The sequence below is a fragment of the Prionailurus viverrinus genome, chromosome A2 (assembly GCF_022837055.1).
Source record: "Prionailurus viverrinus isolate Anna chromosome A2, UM_Priviv_1.0, whole genome shotgun sequence".
Classification (NCBI taxonomy): Eukaryota; Metazoa; Chordata; class Mammalia; order Carnivora; family Felidae; genus Prionailurus; species Prionailurus viverrinus.
The window spans coordinates 82,403,170-82,417,953 of record NC_062562.1 but is presented as its reverse complement, the minus strand read 5'-3'; the positions used below and the strand labels follow the sequence as shown (position 1 = coordinate 82,417,953).

Below are 14,784 nucleotides of genomic sequence, written 5' to 3'. Positions count from 1 at the left end.
GTATGTCATACACCTGAAACTAATGTAACATTGTATGTCAAGTACACTTCAATAAAAAAATTATTTTTAAGGTTTTAACAAAGAAAATCACAAGGAAAATTTAATTACACTACTATACTACACTTATTGAAAAAAATCATGTGTAAGTGCACCCTTGCAGTTCAAACACTTGTTGTTCAAGGGGCAGCTGTAATTCATTATGGCCAGAGCACAGGTACAGAGAAAAGGCTCCAAAGGCCAGCAGCAGGTAGATCTTGGATGGGGTCTTGCATCCAAGTCACTGGATTTCCTGGCACCAGAATCACCTATGGTGCTTGTTTAAAATGCACATTACTTATCCCCATTCTAATTCAGCTCCAGGGTAGGACCCTGGAACCTGAATTTTAAGGGCACTCTCTAAAATATTCTAATGCAGGAGAACCTGGGCCACATTTTGAAGAAGTATTACCATAGACGGTGAAGAACCATTAAAGATTTTTTAGGGAAAAGGTAACAATTAGAAGAGGTCACCAGCAGGTCAGACTGGCCTTTTAAGATCAGTCTGGTGGTGGTAGTGAGGAAGCTGGATTGAAGAGATGAGAACCTAGAGTCCAGAATACACCAGATGACTGGCATGGGTAATGGGAGGGAGAGGATGCCATTCACCAAGGTAAGGGCCATGTTTAACCTAAATCAAGTTTCAACAAATACAAATATGAATGAAGATTTACCGTATTACTGCAAAAGTTCGTTTAAATAGCAAATTCTTCCTGAGGTTTCTGTGCTGTCATGGTTTCACTCCTGGCTATATTAATTCCCTCTTACTGATATCCAGTCTGGACATTTCTTATGAACTTCGAATCTACCTATGGACTATCTACCTCCTGGCGGTTATCTCAAACTCAACATTCAATATTGAGATTTTTCCTTTCCCAGCCAGAATCCTGGGAATTTAAGAGACCCTCCCTATCCCTCATATCCATCTAGTTATCTAAATAGGAATAGGAACTCCCTATTATAAATTCAAGCTCAGAAGATAAAGACAAATTGATATTCAGTCAAGTCTTCACATTCAAGAATTTAATGTTCATAGTTTCAATGATTTCAAGTGACCCCAGGGATTCAGAACATATAGTTCTGAAATTTCCCTCAGGCAAAAATCTTAACCACAGACCCCATGAGGCTGTTATACTTAACTAAGTTACTCAGCTAATGACTGAGCCTGGTTCAGCACTGACATAACTATGGCTTTATTGCTGTTTATCTGTTTATGGAGAAAATGTCCATAAAGTGAAAAGTATTAGAGTGAAAAGTACTATTCATGAAAAATTGCTCCCGAAGGAAAGCTAACTGATAGTGTTATGAAGGAAATAGAAAGATTTAAAAGCCTTTGTACCCTTAGTTATACAAGGTAGAGGTTTTGGATAAAGCAGCAGGATGAATTTGGCAGTGGTTTATCTCAGATACAAATGAGCTTACCATATGCTTTACACAGAAAAAGAAAAATGAGTAACTGTTCTACTCACAGTTCCAACCAGTATAAAAACTAATCCTTGGGAGAAAGCTAAAGCTAGAAAAAGACAATTTAAAATATCATCCTGAGGATAGGCAAAAGAATAAAAAGAAAAATCTAGAAACTGACTCACAGATAAATGGATACATAACTGGTATCAATGGATACCTGACAAAACTGTGTAACAGTGGAGCAAGGACATTAAATGGTGATTGGCCAATGGGGAAAAAAAAAATCATTCCCTGAACAAAAAAATGGAACATTAGATAGAAATACGTACTCCGATCACAACCAATACCACTTTGTACCCATTAGAAAGGCTGAAATGAAAATTAAGGGCAGTACCAAGAAATATATAACAATTGGGACAACCACTTAGGACAACTGGCAGTATCTACTTACTAAAGGCAGATATGTATGTGTACCCTATGATCCCAAAATTCCACTCCTCGATATTCTGCCAACAGATGTATGTACTACATGTACCAAATAACACATTAAAAAATGTTCACAGTGGCATAATCTATAATATTCCCAAATCCAAGCCATCAAAATGTTTGTTAATGGCAGAATGGACACACTGTGGTACATTCATTCATACAATGCATAACTCTATAGCAATGAAAAAGAAGTAACAGCTACTCATATGGTAATGAAGAAATCTCAGAAGCCCAAGAAGAAAGGTTCTCAGTGGCTGATCCTATTTTATTGCTGCATCTAGGTGGTAGTCACACTCAAACGGGTATAAACTTTGATTATTAGTATGATTTTTGCACTCTTCTGAATACGTTATTATTTTTTTTAATGTTTGTTTACTTTGAGAGGGAGTGAGAGCACAGGGGAGGGAAAGAGAGAATCCCAAGAAGGCTCTGCCCTGTCAGCAGAGCCTGACTTCAGCTCAAACTCATGAACCATGAGATCATAACCTGAGCCAAAATCAAAACTCGGACACTTAACGGAGCCACCCAGGTGCCCCTGAGTATATGTTATTTTTCAATGAAGATGTTCCAAGCAACTCCTTCCCAACATAAAAATGTTTATAAATTATTTGAGTACCATATTATACAAATCATCAAGTACATGAAGGAGCTAAATTCGTTTTACAGTTATACTTTCAGTTTAGGGCGCCTGGGTGGCTCAGTCGGTTAAGCATCCGACTTCGGCTCAGGTCATGATCTCGCTATTCGTGAGTTCGAGCCCTACGTCGCACTCTGTGCTGACAGCTCAGAGCCTGGAGCCTGTTTCACATTCTGTGTCTCCCTCTCTCTCTGACCCTCCCCCGTTCATGCTCTGTCACTCTCTGTCTCAAAAATAAAAAAAATAAATGCTATACTTTTAGTTTAATTTTTTTTAGGAAAATGATATGCTATAGAGGTGTCTGTGTCTTGTGAATGTCAAGGGTCCACTGTATTCATATTTCCTTATGACCAAAACATATGGGAAAAATTTGAAATCCTAAGGAGCAAACACAAAGACCAATGAGCTTTTAAAAAAAATTGACATGAAATGATAGTTTTATTTTCTCCTCTGCAATAATCCTTCTACTCAGGTAAGGTCACTCTCTTACTTTAGTCTTATAATTTCTTCTCTCTTTGTATAATTTTTTCAAAAGTTTATTTATTTTGAGAGAGATTGAGAGAGAAGGGGGAGCCCAGGAGGGGCAGAGAGAGAGGGAAAGAGAGAATCCTAATCAGGCTCTGCGCTAACAGTGAGGCCTGAACTTAAGGACCATAAGATCATGACCAGAACCGAAATCAAGAGTCACTGACTTAACTGACAGAGCCACCCAGGCGCCCCTTTTATCTCTTTCGTATGCAGAGGGAAAATATAGACATCCATTAACTTTAATCCCTGGTGTTAGAATTCAAACTTGGGACACCTGGATGGGATCTATGCTCCAGTTGTAGGATGGGAAGAAACCAGTTCCCCCTTCCTAACCTTACCTCTGTTTGGTGTTTTACTGGATCTTATTAGGCAATAATGAGAAGGATGCCTAGGGCTGACACAAGGATAAGTATTAGAATTAGTAGAAGTATTGGAATTCTTTAATTAAGAGATTAAACTCCATTCACACTCATGACTTAAACACTGGAAGGTGCATACTAACTCTAATTCCCTTGGAATAAGGAATGAAAAACCAAGACAAGTAGGCACTGTAAAATTGTTTCTGTTTTTTTTTTTTTTTAATGGCAGGTCAAATATCCTGAAACATACATATATTTTGATAGTCTTCTAATCCCACTTGAGTTCAAATATTAAAGTAACACACACACACACACACACACACACACACACTCACGAGCTAAGAGAATTCAATATTGTTCCAAGGCACTTACTGAATCTCCATGACTAGATGAAAACAAGGACAATTAGGATGGACAATTAGACAGTATATAATATAAAAATAACTTTTTGCTTACAATTTACAAAATGTATTATTACAATCTTTGATCTCTGATAACCTGCAACGCTGGCTGCATGAATCCAGCAATTTTAAAATTCAGAAACTATTTTCTAAAACTTCAGGGCAAATAATTTACAAATAAGGTACACAAAGATTTAGACCATGCAGAAATTTCTTACATCTTCTGTTAATAATATTTTATGACTGCAACTTTATCAAATTATATACCTACTTGCCCTGTACATATACAAAATAATGCATACATGATAAAACATTAGCAAAAGAGTAGTCCTTAAACTCAATTTATCATAAAAGTATTACTATATTAACATGTCTACAAGCAGCGTGTAACAGGGTTAAGAGACATTAAGGCAATAATACTTGAAGTTACAAAATAAACCATATGTAATACTTTTTCCTAAGTGTAGTATAAGGCAGGTAGATGGTCCTAGCAAAAAAAAATACTAAGGCAACAATCTACACTGCTGTTAGTCCCACGTTTTTAAGATGGAATACTATAAATCTGGCTTTCAGTGGCACTTGAATTTTCCAGTCTAATTTAAAGTGTCTGTTAGCTCCCTGAATCATGTCCATTCTGAAGGTGGATCTCTTGGTCCTTTGGGTTTTCCACAGCGATTACGAAAACCTATAATCAAAATGCCATAGTGATTAGTGTTCAGAAATGTATTTTAATTTACCAAAAACTCTTAATTTGCTTTGGGTAGTTTATTTAAGAACCTGAATAAATCATAGCACAAAGTTTGATAAACTTTGCCTTTCTAAGGAAAGCCTGAGACGATGGCAAATACCCTTTTCTCATTCTTGCCAGCATTAACTACATAAAGTTTTTAAATTATTTAGTAAACAAATTACCAATATCTGTGGCCTCTGTTGGACTTTCTGATAGTTGGTCTTTCTTGTTACTGAAAATAGGTGGACATTCTGTACAAGTCTCTGTGTGAATACCTCCTGCTAGATGATCTAAAATGCAAAATAAAGATTGTTAATCACCATCATTTGTAGCATCATATATAAAATCCTCTAATGATTTTAATGTGTGTATTAAATTAAAAGAGCAAGTTTTCTCTCTTGGACATCATAATTTCAGAGGCCCAGATAAATATAAATGCAGTGACGAACACAGGAAATCATGTTAGGTGTTCTCAAGGGCACTTAGACATCTTCAGTGAGTAGTTCTGCAACGTATGGATTCTCCTTATGCTCTTAAAACTTTATTTAATAAACTTCAATCTTGCTATATTATATTTCCTTAAAGTAGTTATACCATGTGCCAATGTCCTAAGGCAATAATAGCAAGTGAACTGCTTTTATGTGGAAATCAATGGCAATCAAGTTCATAGTTAATTGATGAACTACTGGCTTCTAACAGTAGTAATTCTTTGAAAGATTTAAATCAATTAAATTTTAGTTTACTTAATCCCCAGTGCATAAGATTAACAACAAAAGAAATTAACTACTATGATTTATTCTTTCACAACCATTATCATATCCTCTATAACTCTCTAAGAAACTTATGGAAACTTGGAATTCAAGTCAAATAGTACATGACCCTTGTCCTTTGGTGCTTGTAGTTTAAACAGAGTTCAGCAAACTTTTTCTATAAAGGACTAGAAAATAAATTTTAGGCCTTATAAGCAACATACAGTTTCTGTCACCTCTTCTTCATTGATTTTTGTTTTTAAGTTGTTTTTTTTTTTTTTTTTAATAAGTACTACACCCAATGTGGGGCTTAAACTCATGAGCCTGAGATCAAGAGTTGCATGCTGTACTGAATGAGCCAGCCAAAGCCCCTCAACAGTTCTTTAAAAATGTAAAAGTTATGGGGCTCCTGGGTGGCTCAGTTGGTTGAGCATGTGACTCTTGATTTCGGCTCAGGTCATCATCTTACAGTTCATGAGTTCGAGCCTGTGTCTGACTCCACGCTGACAGTGTACTTGGGATTCTCAGTCTCCCTCCCTCTCTGCCCCTCCCTTCTTCGCTCTCTATCCCTCTCAAAATAAATGAACATTAAAAAAAATTTTTTTAATGTAAAAGTTATTTGTTCAGCTCAAGGTCAGAAATAAAAACAAGTCAAGGCCTAGGCTAGTGGGAGAGACTGACAAGCGTATTATTGTAGTAGTATGGTAAGTTTTACAGTAAAATGATGCAGAGTGCAATGGAACAGACAGAAGAGGTAATGGAGGTGAAACCCAGTGGTGGTGAGCTATTCAAGGACTGGCTTCTAGGAAGAAATGATGACCTAGTCAAAAGGCCTCAGTTTTCTCAGTTAAATAAAAGGTCATCTACTGACCAAGAGTCAGTAGGATTGATTTCAGAAGAAAGTAAAGATTGGAAAACTCAAGGAAAATAGAAAATGTGCCAGCTAGAGCGGATAAGAGAACCAAGCAAAGCTGGGGGCCCAACTGTGGATGAAGATCCAGAACTGTAGGCTCATCTGGAAAACGGAATAATGTTCCCCAGCAGTATTCAGGAATCTTGAGGGATAAAATAAAATGGCACAGGAGTTAGGGGAAAGAAACTAGAGGATAATTTAGAGTAGGACTAGAGTAATGGAGGAATAGTATCTAGATTGGATACAGAAGAGAAACCAGAAAGTAGTTAACATACATTAGAAAAAAAAAGATTCAAGGAGCCACAATAGCAGCAGTATTAATATAATAAAGATAGTAGTAATACTATTGCTTCCATTTTGAGTGCCTATCATGTGCCAACCACAGTGTTTGATAGCCCATATATGTGATTTAAATAAGTCCTCACAACAGTTTTTTAGGGTAGGTACTATTATTTCCATTTCACAGAGAAAAAAAACTGAGGCTAAGATAAGGTAACTTGCCTGAAGTCATAAAGTAGAATGGTAAAAATGAAATTGTAAACCAGGTAGACTTGACTCTAAAGCCCTATTCTGTTCTTTTCCTTAAGTTGCCTCAGCTAGTAGACAGAGTATTAAAAATGTATAAGATGGAATGGAGCCCCATTAGTCAAAGATGCAGGGAGAGAGCAACTGAAGCAGAATGGAGGGTAAGGGCAGATGATAGATAAACTGAGGGAATTGTACAGGCTAGGATGTTTTGTTGTTGCTGCTGTTTTTAATTTTTATTTTAGAGAGAGAGAAAGAGAGCACGTGAGTGGGGCAGAAGGGCAGAGGGAGAAAGAGAGAGAATCTCAAGGAGGCTCCACACTCAGCATGGAGCCAGATGCAGGGCTCGATCCCACAACCCTGGGATCATGACCTGAACTGAAACCAAGAGTCAGATGTGGACGGTCAACCAACTGAGCCACCAGGTGCCCCTAGGCTAGGACGTCTGATAAGCTGCTTTCATGGCCACTGATTTATAAGAATAATAACTTGATGTATTTTACTATGATAGTACAAGTAATGTGGCAGAAAAATATTCTAACTTGGCATTGGAACAGTGGGTTGAGCTACATAATCTTACTGATCTTCATAAATGCGGAAGTCCTACAAGGAAGAATTCCAAAACAGTTTTTAGAGCTCCAGTTCAATAATCTAGGTTAATTTGGGACATTTATTCAAATCACTGTCAGCTCTAGATTCTAAATGTTTTTGTAAACAACAGAAAATAAAAATATTTTAAAAATAATTTCTTTCCTATTAGCCTGTAACTACCAATAATAAATGCTGTTACTTTCCAGATTAATAATAATACCTGATACAATAATTAATTTGAAATAATTATACTACACAGTTCAGGTTCTAGAAGTGTCCTACATATTCTCACATACAGAAATAACCAAGTAAATAACACACACCATGAGGCATGCTATTTTATGGAGATTAATCTCTCTCTCTATAACAGAAAGAAACAAAATCTAACTTACCACATTTTTCACTTCCAGGGGTTGTCAAGCCCTAAAAGGAAGACATTTTAATAACTATTACAATATATCTCTTTTAGAAGAAATAATAGAAAATGTGGTCTGTTAAGACTGTATATCCCAAGAAGTCAAGATCCACCAAAATTCTCAGTGTTAAAGGGAAAGAAAACAATGGTGTTTTCAGTTAGGCTTAAAATTTTTAAATGTTACAGTATTTTATACTGGGAATAAAAAGATAGGGGAATTACTTTTTCCTTGTGGATGGAAACTGAAAATGCAGGAGCAACTACACAAAGGAACATACACACAACTCCCATTTTGCCCATATTCTACCATATTCATCAAATTATGATATACATTGTAACACATAAATAACATCATTATTACAGGTTACCACTATTTTATATATGCCAAGTAAAGTATGTTTCTTAATCATTGTAAGATGTGCCTTAATTTGGGGGATATTAAAATATGGGGGAAATATGAAAAATGTTAATATTGATGAAAAATGGTATGGAAACATGGCTAATATATTTAGCTGTCAAACATTTGCTGAATGTGAAAAGGAAACCTCATGTAACCAGACAAACCAAAGGATGGGACTATGTATTTAGTGTTATAATGGAAGGAACAAATTCTAAGAAAGTACTATGACCCTGAAAATGTTAACTCCTGTTCCATTCACACTTCCAAAATGACTTAAAACATGGAGTAATTTACATACTTTAAAAGCAGTCTAGGAAAATAATACTCTGTGATGGCCATATGTAGATCATGTTGCCCTTTTTAAAAATTTCAGATCTCACATTTTATGTAGGGTTTTCATATGAAATCTTACCATAAGAAATGCTGATCAAAAGTTATATTTAATAGTCTTAAGGTGACAGTTATTAAACAACTATAAGATTTAACAAAAGAACAAAAACACTAAGTTATAGCTGTTCCAATCCCAAAAGGACTCACTTCAGATATTTTTTGTTCGGACTGTTCCTGACTTTGAGGTTCACTCCATTCAGATCTCATAGGTGTATCTGAGAAAAATAAAATCTTACAATTAACATCTTTAATTCCTGAATTTCTTGCATTAAAGATGCAAAAACAGACCCTATAGATTTTTAGAAACGATCACTTCCATAAAATATTTTATTTCTATTAATTTAAGAAAATATAGTTTACTGTTATAAGCTCATGGTAATGTATACATGTGGCAGACTTAGATGTATTTAGTAGTATTGAAGTATATGGCTTCACTTTCCACATTCTTGAAATCAGTTAAAATTAATAAAATATTGGTAAAAGGTAACTTAGGTAAAATTAGGGAGGACCCCACCAAGCATGAGACATTGTAAATATATTAAAGCTGTTTCTGTACTCTTTTTTTTTAAGACGAGACAGAGAAGAAATATATTAAGACTTTGAAATATCACTTTCTCCCAGTTCTCAGTGATACTCATGTGGCCTTAAGTGTCCTTCAGTTAACACCAACTGAGTTGATGCCCAACTACAACCCAAATTAAATATTTACTTACCTAAACTGGCACCCAGTGAAGCAATTAATGTCTTTTAATAAATGCTATTTTTAATGAAAAGACACCAACTTACAAATACAGTTATAAATACATTTGAGTAAATTATAGTATCTAATATAAATGCAGCCATTTTAGCAATCTTAGCAAACAAAAAATATTTTAAAGTATTTTTCAAAAAAAATAAGTATTTTTCATTCAAGGAGTTAAAAACATTTGTCAAGATCAAGTCAAACCTTTTTTTGAATTTAATTATGCAGCTCAATAGCAACTAGACTAAAATAAGCCATGTTTTTCAGAGTTTATTATTACAGTACAATAATAAAAAAGCAGAAGACACTCACTATGTTCACTTGCTAACACAAAGGATTCAGGAGTTCTTTCAGGTAGGGGAGGAGGTGAATCTTCACTAACATCAACATCTATATTAAATACATAAAATTCAGACAAATTATGAACTTGTTAAAGAATATTAACTCATTAAAAATGAACTTGTTATCTAAACTAATATGAGAGAAAAGTCATTTCCACAATTATCTTAAGAACCAGTTTTTAGTGTTTATTTTTAAAAAATGTTTATTTTTGAGAGAGAACGCACGAGTGGGGGAGGGGCAGAGAGAGGGAGATAGAGGATCTGAAGCAGACTCTATGCTGACAGCAGAGAGCCCAATGCAGGGCTCGAACTCCTGAACCATGAGATCGGGACCTGAGCCAAAACTGGACACTTAACCAACTGAGCCACCCATGTGCCCCTAAGAGAAATCAGTTCTAAAAATGCAAATAACAAACAAGAAATCCTCACTACTCAACTTGTTACCAAATATTATTTAATGAGCAAAGCGGAATGAACTCATTCACTGCTGCGCAGAGAAAATGATTCCTGGCTTTCCTGATACCCTGCAGACATCAGTCACTGTCCTCTCAGTCTGAAGACAGCCTTCAGTAGAAAAGCCAGTGGGCAAGGGACATCTCGTTTGGGCTTGCAGATGATGTTTTGAGTACACAAAGGAAACCTTTGGTCATTTGACTCAAGCCAGTGTTTCCCAAACTGGAATCAATTGCTTAACTCTCTTCATGAGTTTTGCCATACCACATACCACCATCTGTCCTCTATTTTTTTTAATACTCATTTTTGAGAAACAGCATGAGCAGTGGAGGGGCACACAGACAGGAAGACACAGGATCTGAAGCAGGCTCCAGATTCTGAGCTGTCAGCACAGAGCCCAATGTGGGTCTCAAACCCACAAACCCCGAGATCATGACCTGAGCCAAAGTTGGACACTTAACCGACTGAGCCACTCAAGCGCCCCTGTACTATTTACTTAAGTCCCATTCATTTTTAACTGTGTCCTTTGGTCATATTTTAAACAGTAATGACTAAAATGACAAATCTGAAGTGTTTGTTTTCTAATATAAAAGTATTACATTTTTTGAATGTTCATTTAATGCTTAAAATCTTGTGAACAGTGGCATATGACCTACTCTGAGAATACTGACTGAAGCCATATTAAAGCTTTTCACCAGTAAAAACAAAATTGGCTCTTGGAAAAGATAATGCACTAAGTAAGCCTCATCAGTTAGCCTTTCTGCATAGGGTAAATGCAGTTTCATTGGAGGTAAAGAAGGAAAATATGAGGATATAATTCCGTGTGTGGGTTCTCCAGTTAGGGAGGATGGAGTGAAGAAAGGGAATGTAAGAATCCTGTATTATTTTGTCTGGGCCTTGACAACTGTTCTCTTTTTAAAAAATGAACAATCTTGCCATAATACTTTGCTATTTAAGCATATCTGATAGGCTATGCATTAAAGAGACTGAAAATCAAAGCCTTTTCAGTTTTCAACTAGCATGAGCCAGGTATGATTGCTCTTGTCCTTCCTACATTTATTTAGCCAAAGACCCAAGAAAATACAGCCTCTGGGTCCTACTAAGAATTCCAGTCCAATATTTTGTATGTCAGTCACTAGTACTGGAACTCTCTCTTGCATATAAAGTGAAACCATTAAAGAACCATCCACCTTATCCAGTAGTAATAATCTGAGCCATCATCATTCTTCCCCTTGCCCTTTTATTATTAACAGCTCACAAAAAAAAGATAGCTGTTGAAAGGAAAGGATGCATAATTTTGGCACTCTGGTGCCATTTCATAATTAAGTGAACAAATCAGGAAGGACAGTCTTGCTTGGTTACATTAAGTATCTTTCAGAAATTCTATACCTCTTTTTTTCATGGCAGTCTTTATTCTTTAACACTTTTATTTTCTAACTGTGGCTCATGCTTTTCAGCTTCATGTTTTTCTTTCAATCTCTGGACCACCTTTATGTTATAAACTTCTATTTTAGAGGTTATCAAAAACAGAGACTTCACATTTTACACAGGTTTTTGCAAATCATAACACTAAATGGGGACTCAGTGTAGCCAAGTTTGAGAAATCTTTCAGGAGGCTGAAGTCAATATTAAAATCAAAATTCATAGCCAGTAATTTTTGCCAGGCAATAACTTATGCAAAAGGTTTTTAGGTATCAAAATAAAATTGTTCTGTCTAACTCCCTAACAAGTTCTAAAACAAACAAGGAAACAAAAATCTAATTCTTGTGCCAATGGTTCATCTACAAAGTAACTAGTAACATCAAAAACAGGACTGCTTGCAGCACAGAACACTAACACAGGAAAATATTCAGTTAATACCAAACTCATTTAGCATAGTTTGGATAGGGCAAAAAGAAATCAAAAGTCACATTTAGAACTATCTTTGCTTTGAAATACAAATAAAATTCTGAGAAGTGAGCTAGTATGCAACAGGATGACTTAAATATCCTTATACAGTACTTTGCATTATTTTTTAATGTTTATTTTTGACACACACACACACACACACACACACACACACACACACACACACAGAGTAGGGGAGGGGCAGAGAGAGGGAAACATAGAATCTAAAGCAGGCTCCAGGCTCTGAGCTGTCAACACAGAGCCCCACACGGGGTTCCAAACTCAGGAATCATGAGATCATGACCTGAGCCAAATTTGGATGCCTAACCGACTGAGCCACCCAGGCGTCCCAGTATTTTGTATTCGGAAGGAAATTTTTCTATTATCACCGAAAGACTGGTCAGGTGGCAAAAACTTTTAATGAGCATATCATATCTTGCATCCTTCCTGCCCTCACACCAAAATTCTATTTCTACCAATGGTTAAAAAAAAATGTATTTCCTAGGTACAAGATAGATGCATGCTTGATATACTTCAAAAGCCCAAAATGAAAATTTCTCATCAACCCATTTTCTTGTGTAGTTACAACTTGGCAGTTATTTTTCAAGCTCTGAATTTGAGGAAGAAAAAGATATTAACAGTCTTAAATTATGGCAAACTGGTAAAGTAATATTTACTGTGGTAACCATTATCTTCTGAAGATCCTTCAAATAACAGAAGAATCAAGACTACAGATTATAATGTAAATTTAAGAAACTACCTTAGATTCTCATTTACTCTACCAGATACATTCTCAAGATTAAAAAACACAGTATGTGTCAGCTGGGGAAAATAAAAGCACCATAGTACGGGTAGTACTTATTAGGTCAGGAACAGAAAAAGTTATCATTTAAGTTCACAGTACTTATTTGGTTGCACATTGTAAATACCAGCCTAAATACCATGACCTTTGGTCATGACCAGAGTCCACTGACAAGTAAATGACCACTGATAATCAATCTACCAGTAAATAGCTTTTGTGTTTATTACATTTGCTCTCAACTTTATGGTCTGTTTAAGAAGGCAGCCAGGATTATTTTAGTGGATCAAAGATGAATTTTAAGAACCAGTAATACATCTTGGGAACCAAGTGCACACATCCTCAAAAGCTAACACAGTTTAAAAAAAAGTCAATTAAATAATAGTATCAATGATGTAGATAAGGATATATATCCCATTCACTACTAACTGAATTAAATTTCCCATATTCTGCTGAGTAGTTACAGTTTTGCTTCTTGGTTCATCTTAGAGGTAAAAGCAACCTCACGTGCAAGTATAAAAGGTGTTGTATAGTTAAAAAAGCATTAAACGATGATGAACTAGTATTTGTGATAAACATGGATGAAATTAAATGCCCACTGAAGCTGTCTGACAATATTTGTTACTTGAAGCAGTTCTATCTTCCCTAAATTATTTCTAATTATTCAGTCAGATAAATTTTTGACCCACATAAAATACTAAAAACTATTAACATAGGAGGGAAAACTAAAAAGCACAAAAATTTTCAGTCACAACAATTGAAATACCTTGCAAACACAAAATCTAGTAATGCAATTAATCAAATTAAGGTAACAAAGCTTACTTTATTATTAGTTTTTAATAGAAACCTTTAAAAAAGTATCTAAAATAATGAAACTGTGCTGTAGATTCTACAGTGAAATGTGGAACAAAACAATTAATTGATATAGTGCTTAGAACAGTGACTGTAACACAGTAAAAATATTTAAGTGTTAGATACTGTTATTACCTTTTTCAGCACCTGAATGTATTGTTCCTGCTATATCATGTCTAGCAATGGACATTGGCAATACTTTCCTTGTAGAAATGCTTTCAGTACTAGTGGCAGCAGAAACTGTGGCACTTGCTGTTGAAATACTAGTTTTATTCTTGGTCATGGCACCGTCAGAGTTCCTTTCATCTGAGTCCGAGTCATCAGAGTGAAGAGGATTAGTAAAACTGAGGGGTGCTCTAAAGAGAGGCGAGCTGTTATGATGATCTGCAGGATCATGGGTGTCAACTGGTGTTGTGGGGCTTGGTGTTAAACTCACAGTTTTCATCGTTTGACAGTGGAGATCTGAGGGTTTGCCTTCAGATGACTCAGGCATGGGTAGGGTATTTTCAGGTCCATGAAAAGACCACATTACATGTCCTTTCTCATCAAGAGGCAAGCGGTCTGGCCTTGGAGGTGTGCCTGAATTCTTCTGTGATTCTTCTGGTGGAACACCCGGAACTTTATTTGACTGTGTTACGCTGCAGTCCACACAAGAATTCTGAGAAATATCATCTACTTTAAGATCCCCTGAACTCAATTCCTGGGACTTAGAGGTTTTATCAGCTATACAAGGTGGAGTCGATTTAATTTTAATTGCATGTCCCCTATTCAAGAGTGTGTTCCCATCAAAACTTTTTGGTCCCTCTTGGAGGGGGACCTTCTTAATCTCAAAACTTAAATTTCGCTCCAATTTTTTATCCATCTGTTCAATAGCTGGTTCATTTTTCCCTGGAAGTTCTGCTGACTTATTATAGTTTCTGTTGAGGTCTGTTGAATGTTGTTCTGATGAAACCATGTGCAACACTGGCTTTGGATGGTATCTGTCATTGTCCTGCCACACAGTAGTGACTGTTGGAAACGCTGACGGGGGAGAGGGTGTCAAGATGGGTGGCACTGGATGAGGTTCTGGTGGCTGAAGTATTTCTTCCTTGGCATCCCCTTCAACAAGGCAACTGAAAACATTAATAAAAGGGCATCATA

At 36.0% G+C, this 14,784-nt stretch overlaps 1 protein-coding gene and 1 long non-coding RNA gene across 9 annotated transcripts in view; one reads left to right on the top strand and one right to left on the bottom strand.

Annotated features, from left to right (window-relative positions):
- Positions 1-14,784, top strand: part of LOC125152700 (uncharacterized) — a 154,116-nt gene that overhangs the window by 55,794 nt on the left and 83,538 nt on the right. The gene's annotated exons all lie outside the window — the stretch shown is intronic.
- The window catches only part of PTPN12 (protein tyrosine phosphatase non-receptor type 12), a 104,106-nt gene continuing 93,117 nt past the window's right edge, over positions 3,796-14,784 (bottom strand). For both annotated transcript variants that reach the window (XM_047834847.1, XM_047834858.1), the window contains 6 exons: positions 13,780-14,756; positions 9,625-9,702; positions 8,718-8,785; positions 7,758-7,788; positions 4,770-4,877; positions 3,796-4,542 (listed from right to left, as the gene is read on the bottom strand). In XM_047834847.1, the coding sequence (XP_047690803.1) occupies positions 4,481-4,542; positions 4,770-4,877; positions 7,758-7,788; positions 8,718-8,785; positions 9,625-9,702; positions 13,780-14,756 (1,324 nt within the window). In that variant the 3' untranslated portion in view covers positions 3,796-4,480. The remainder of the gene's footprint in view (positions 4,543-4,769; positions 4,878-7,757; positions 7,789-8,717; positions 8,786-9,624; positions 9,703-13,779; positions 14,757-14,784) is intronic.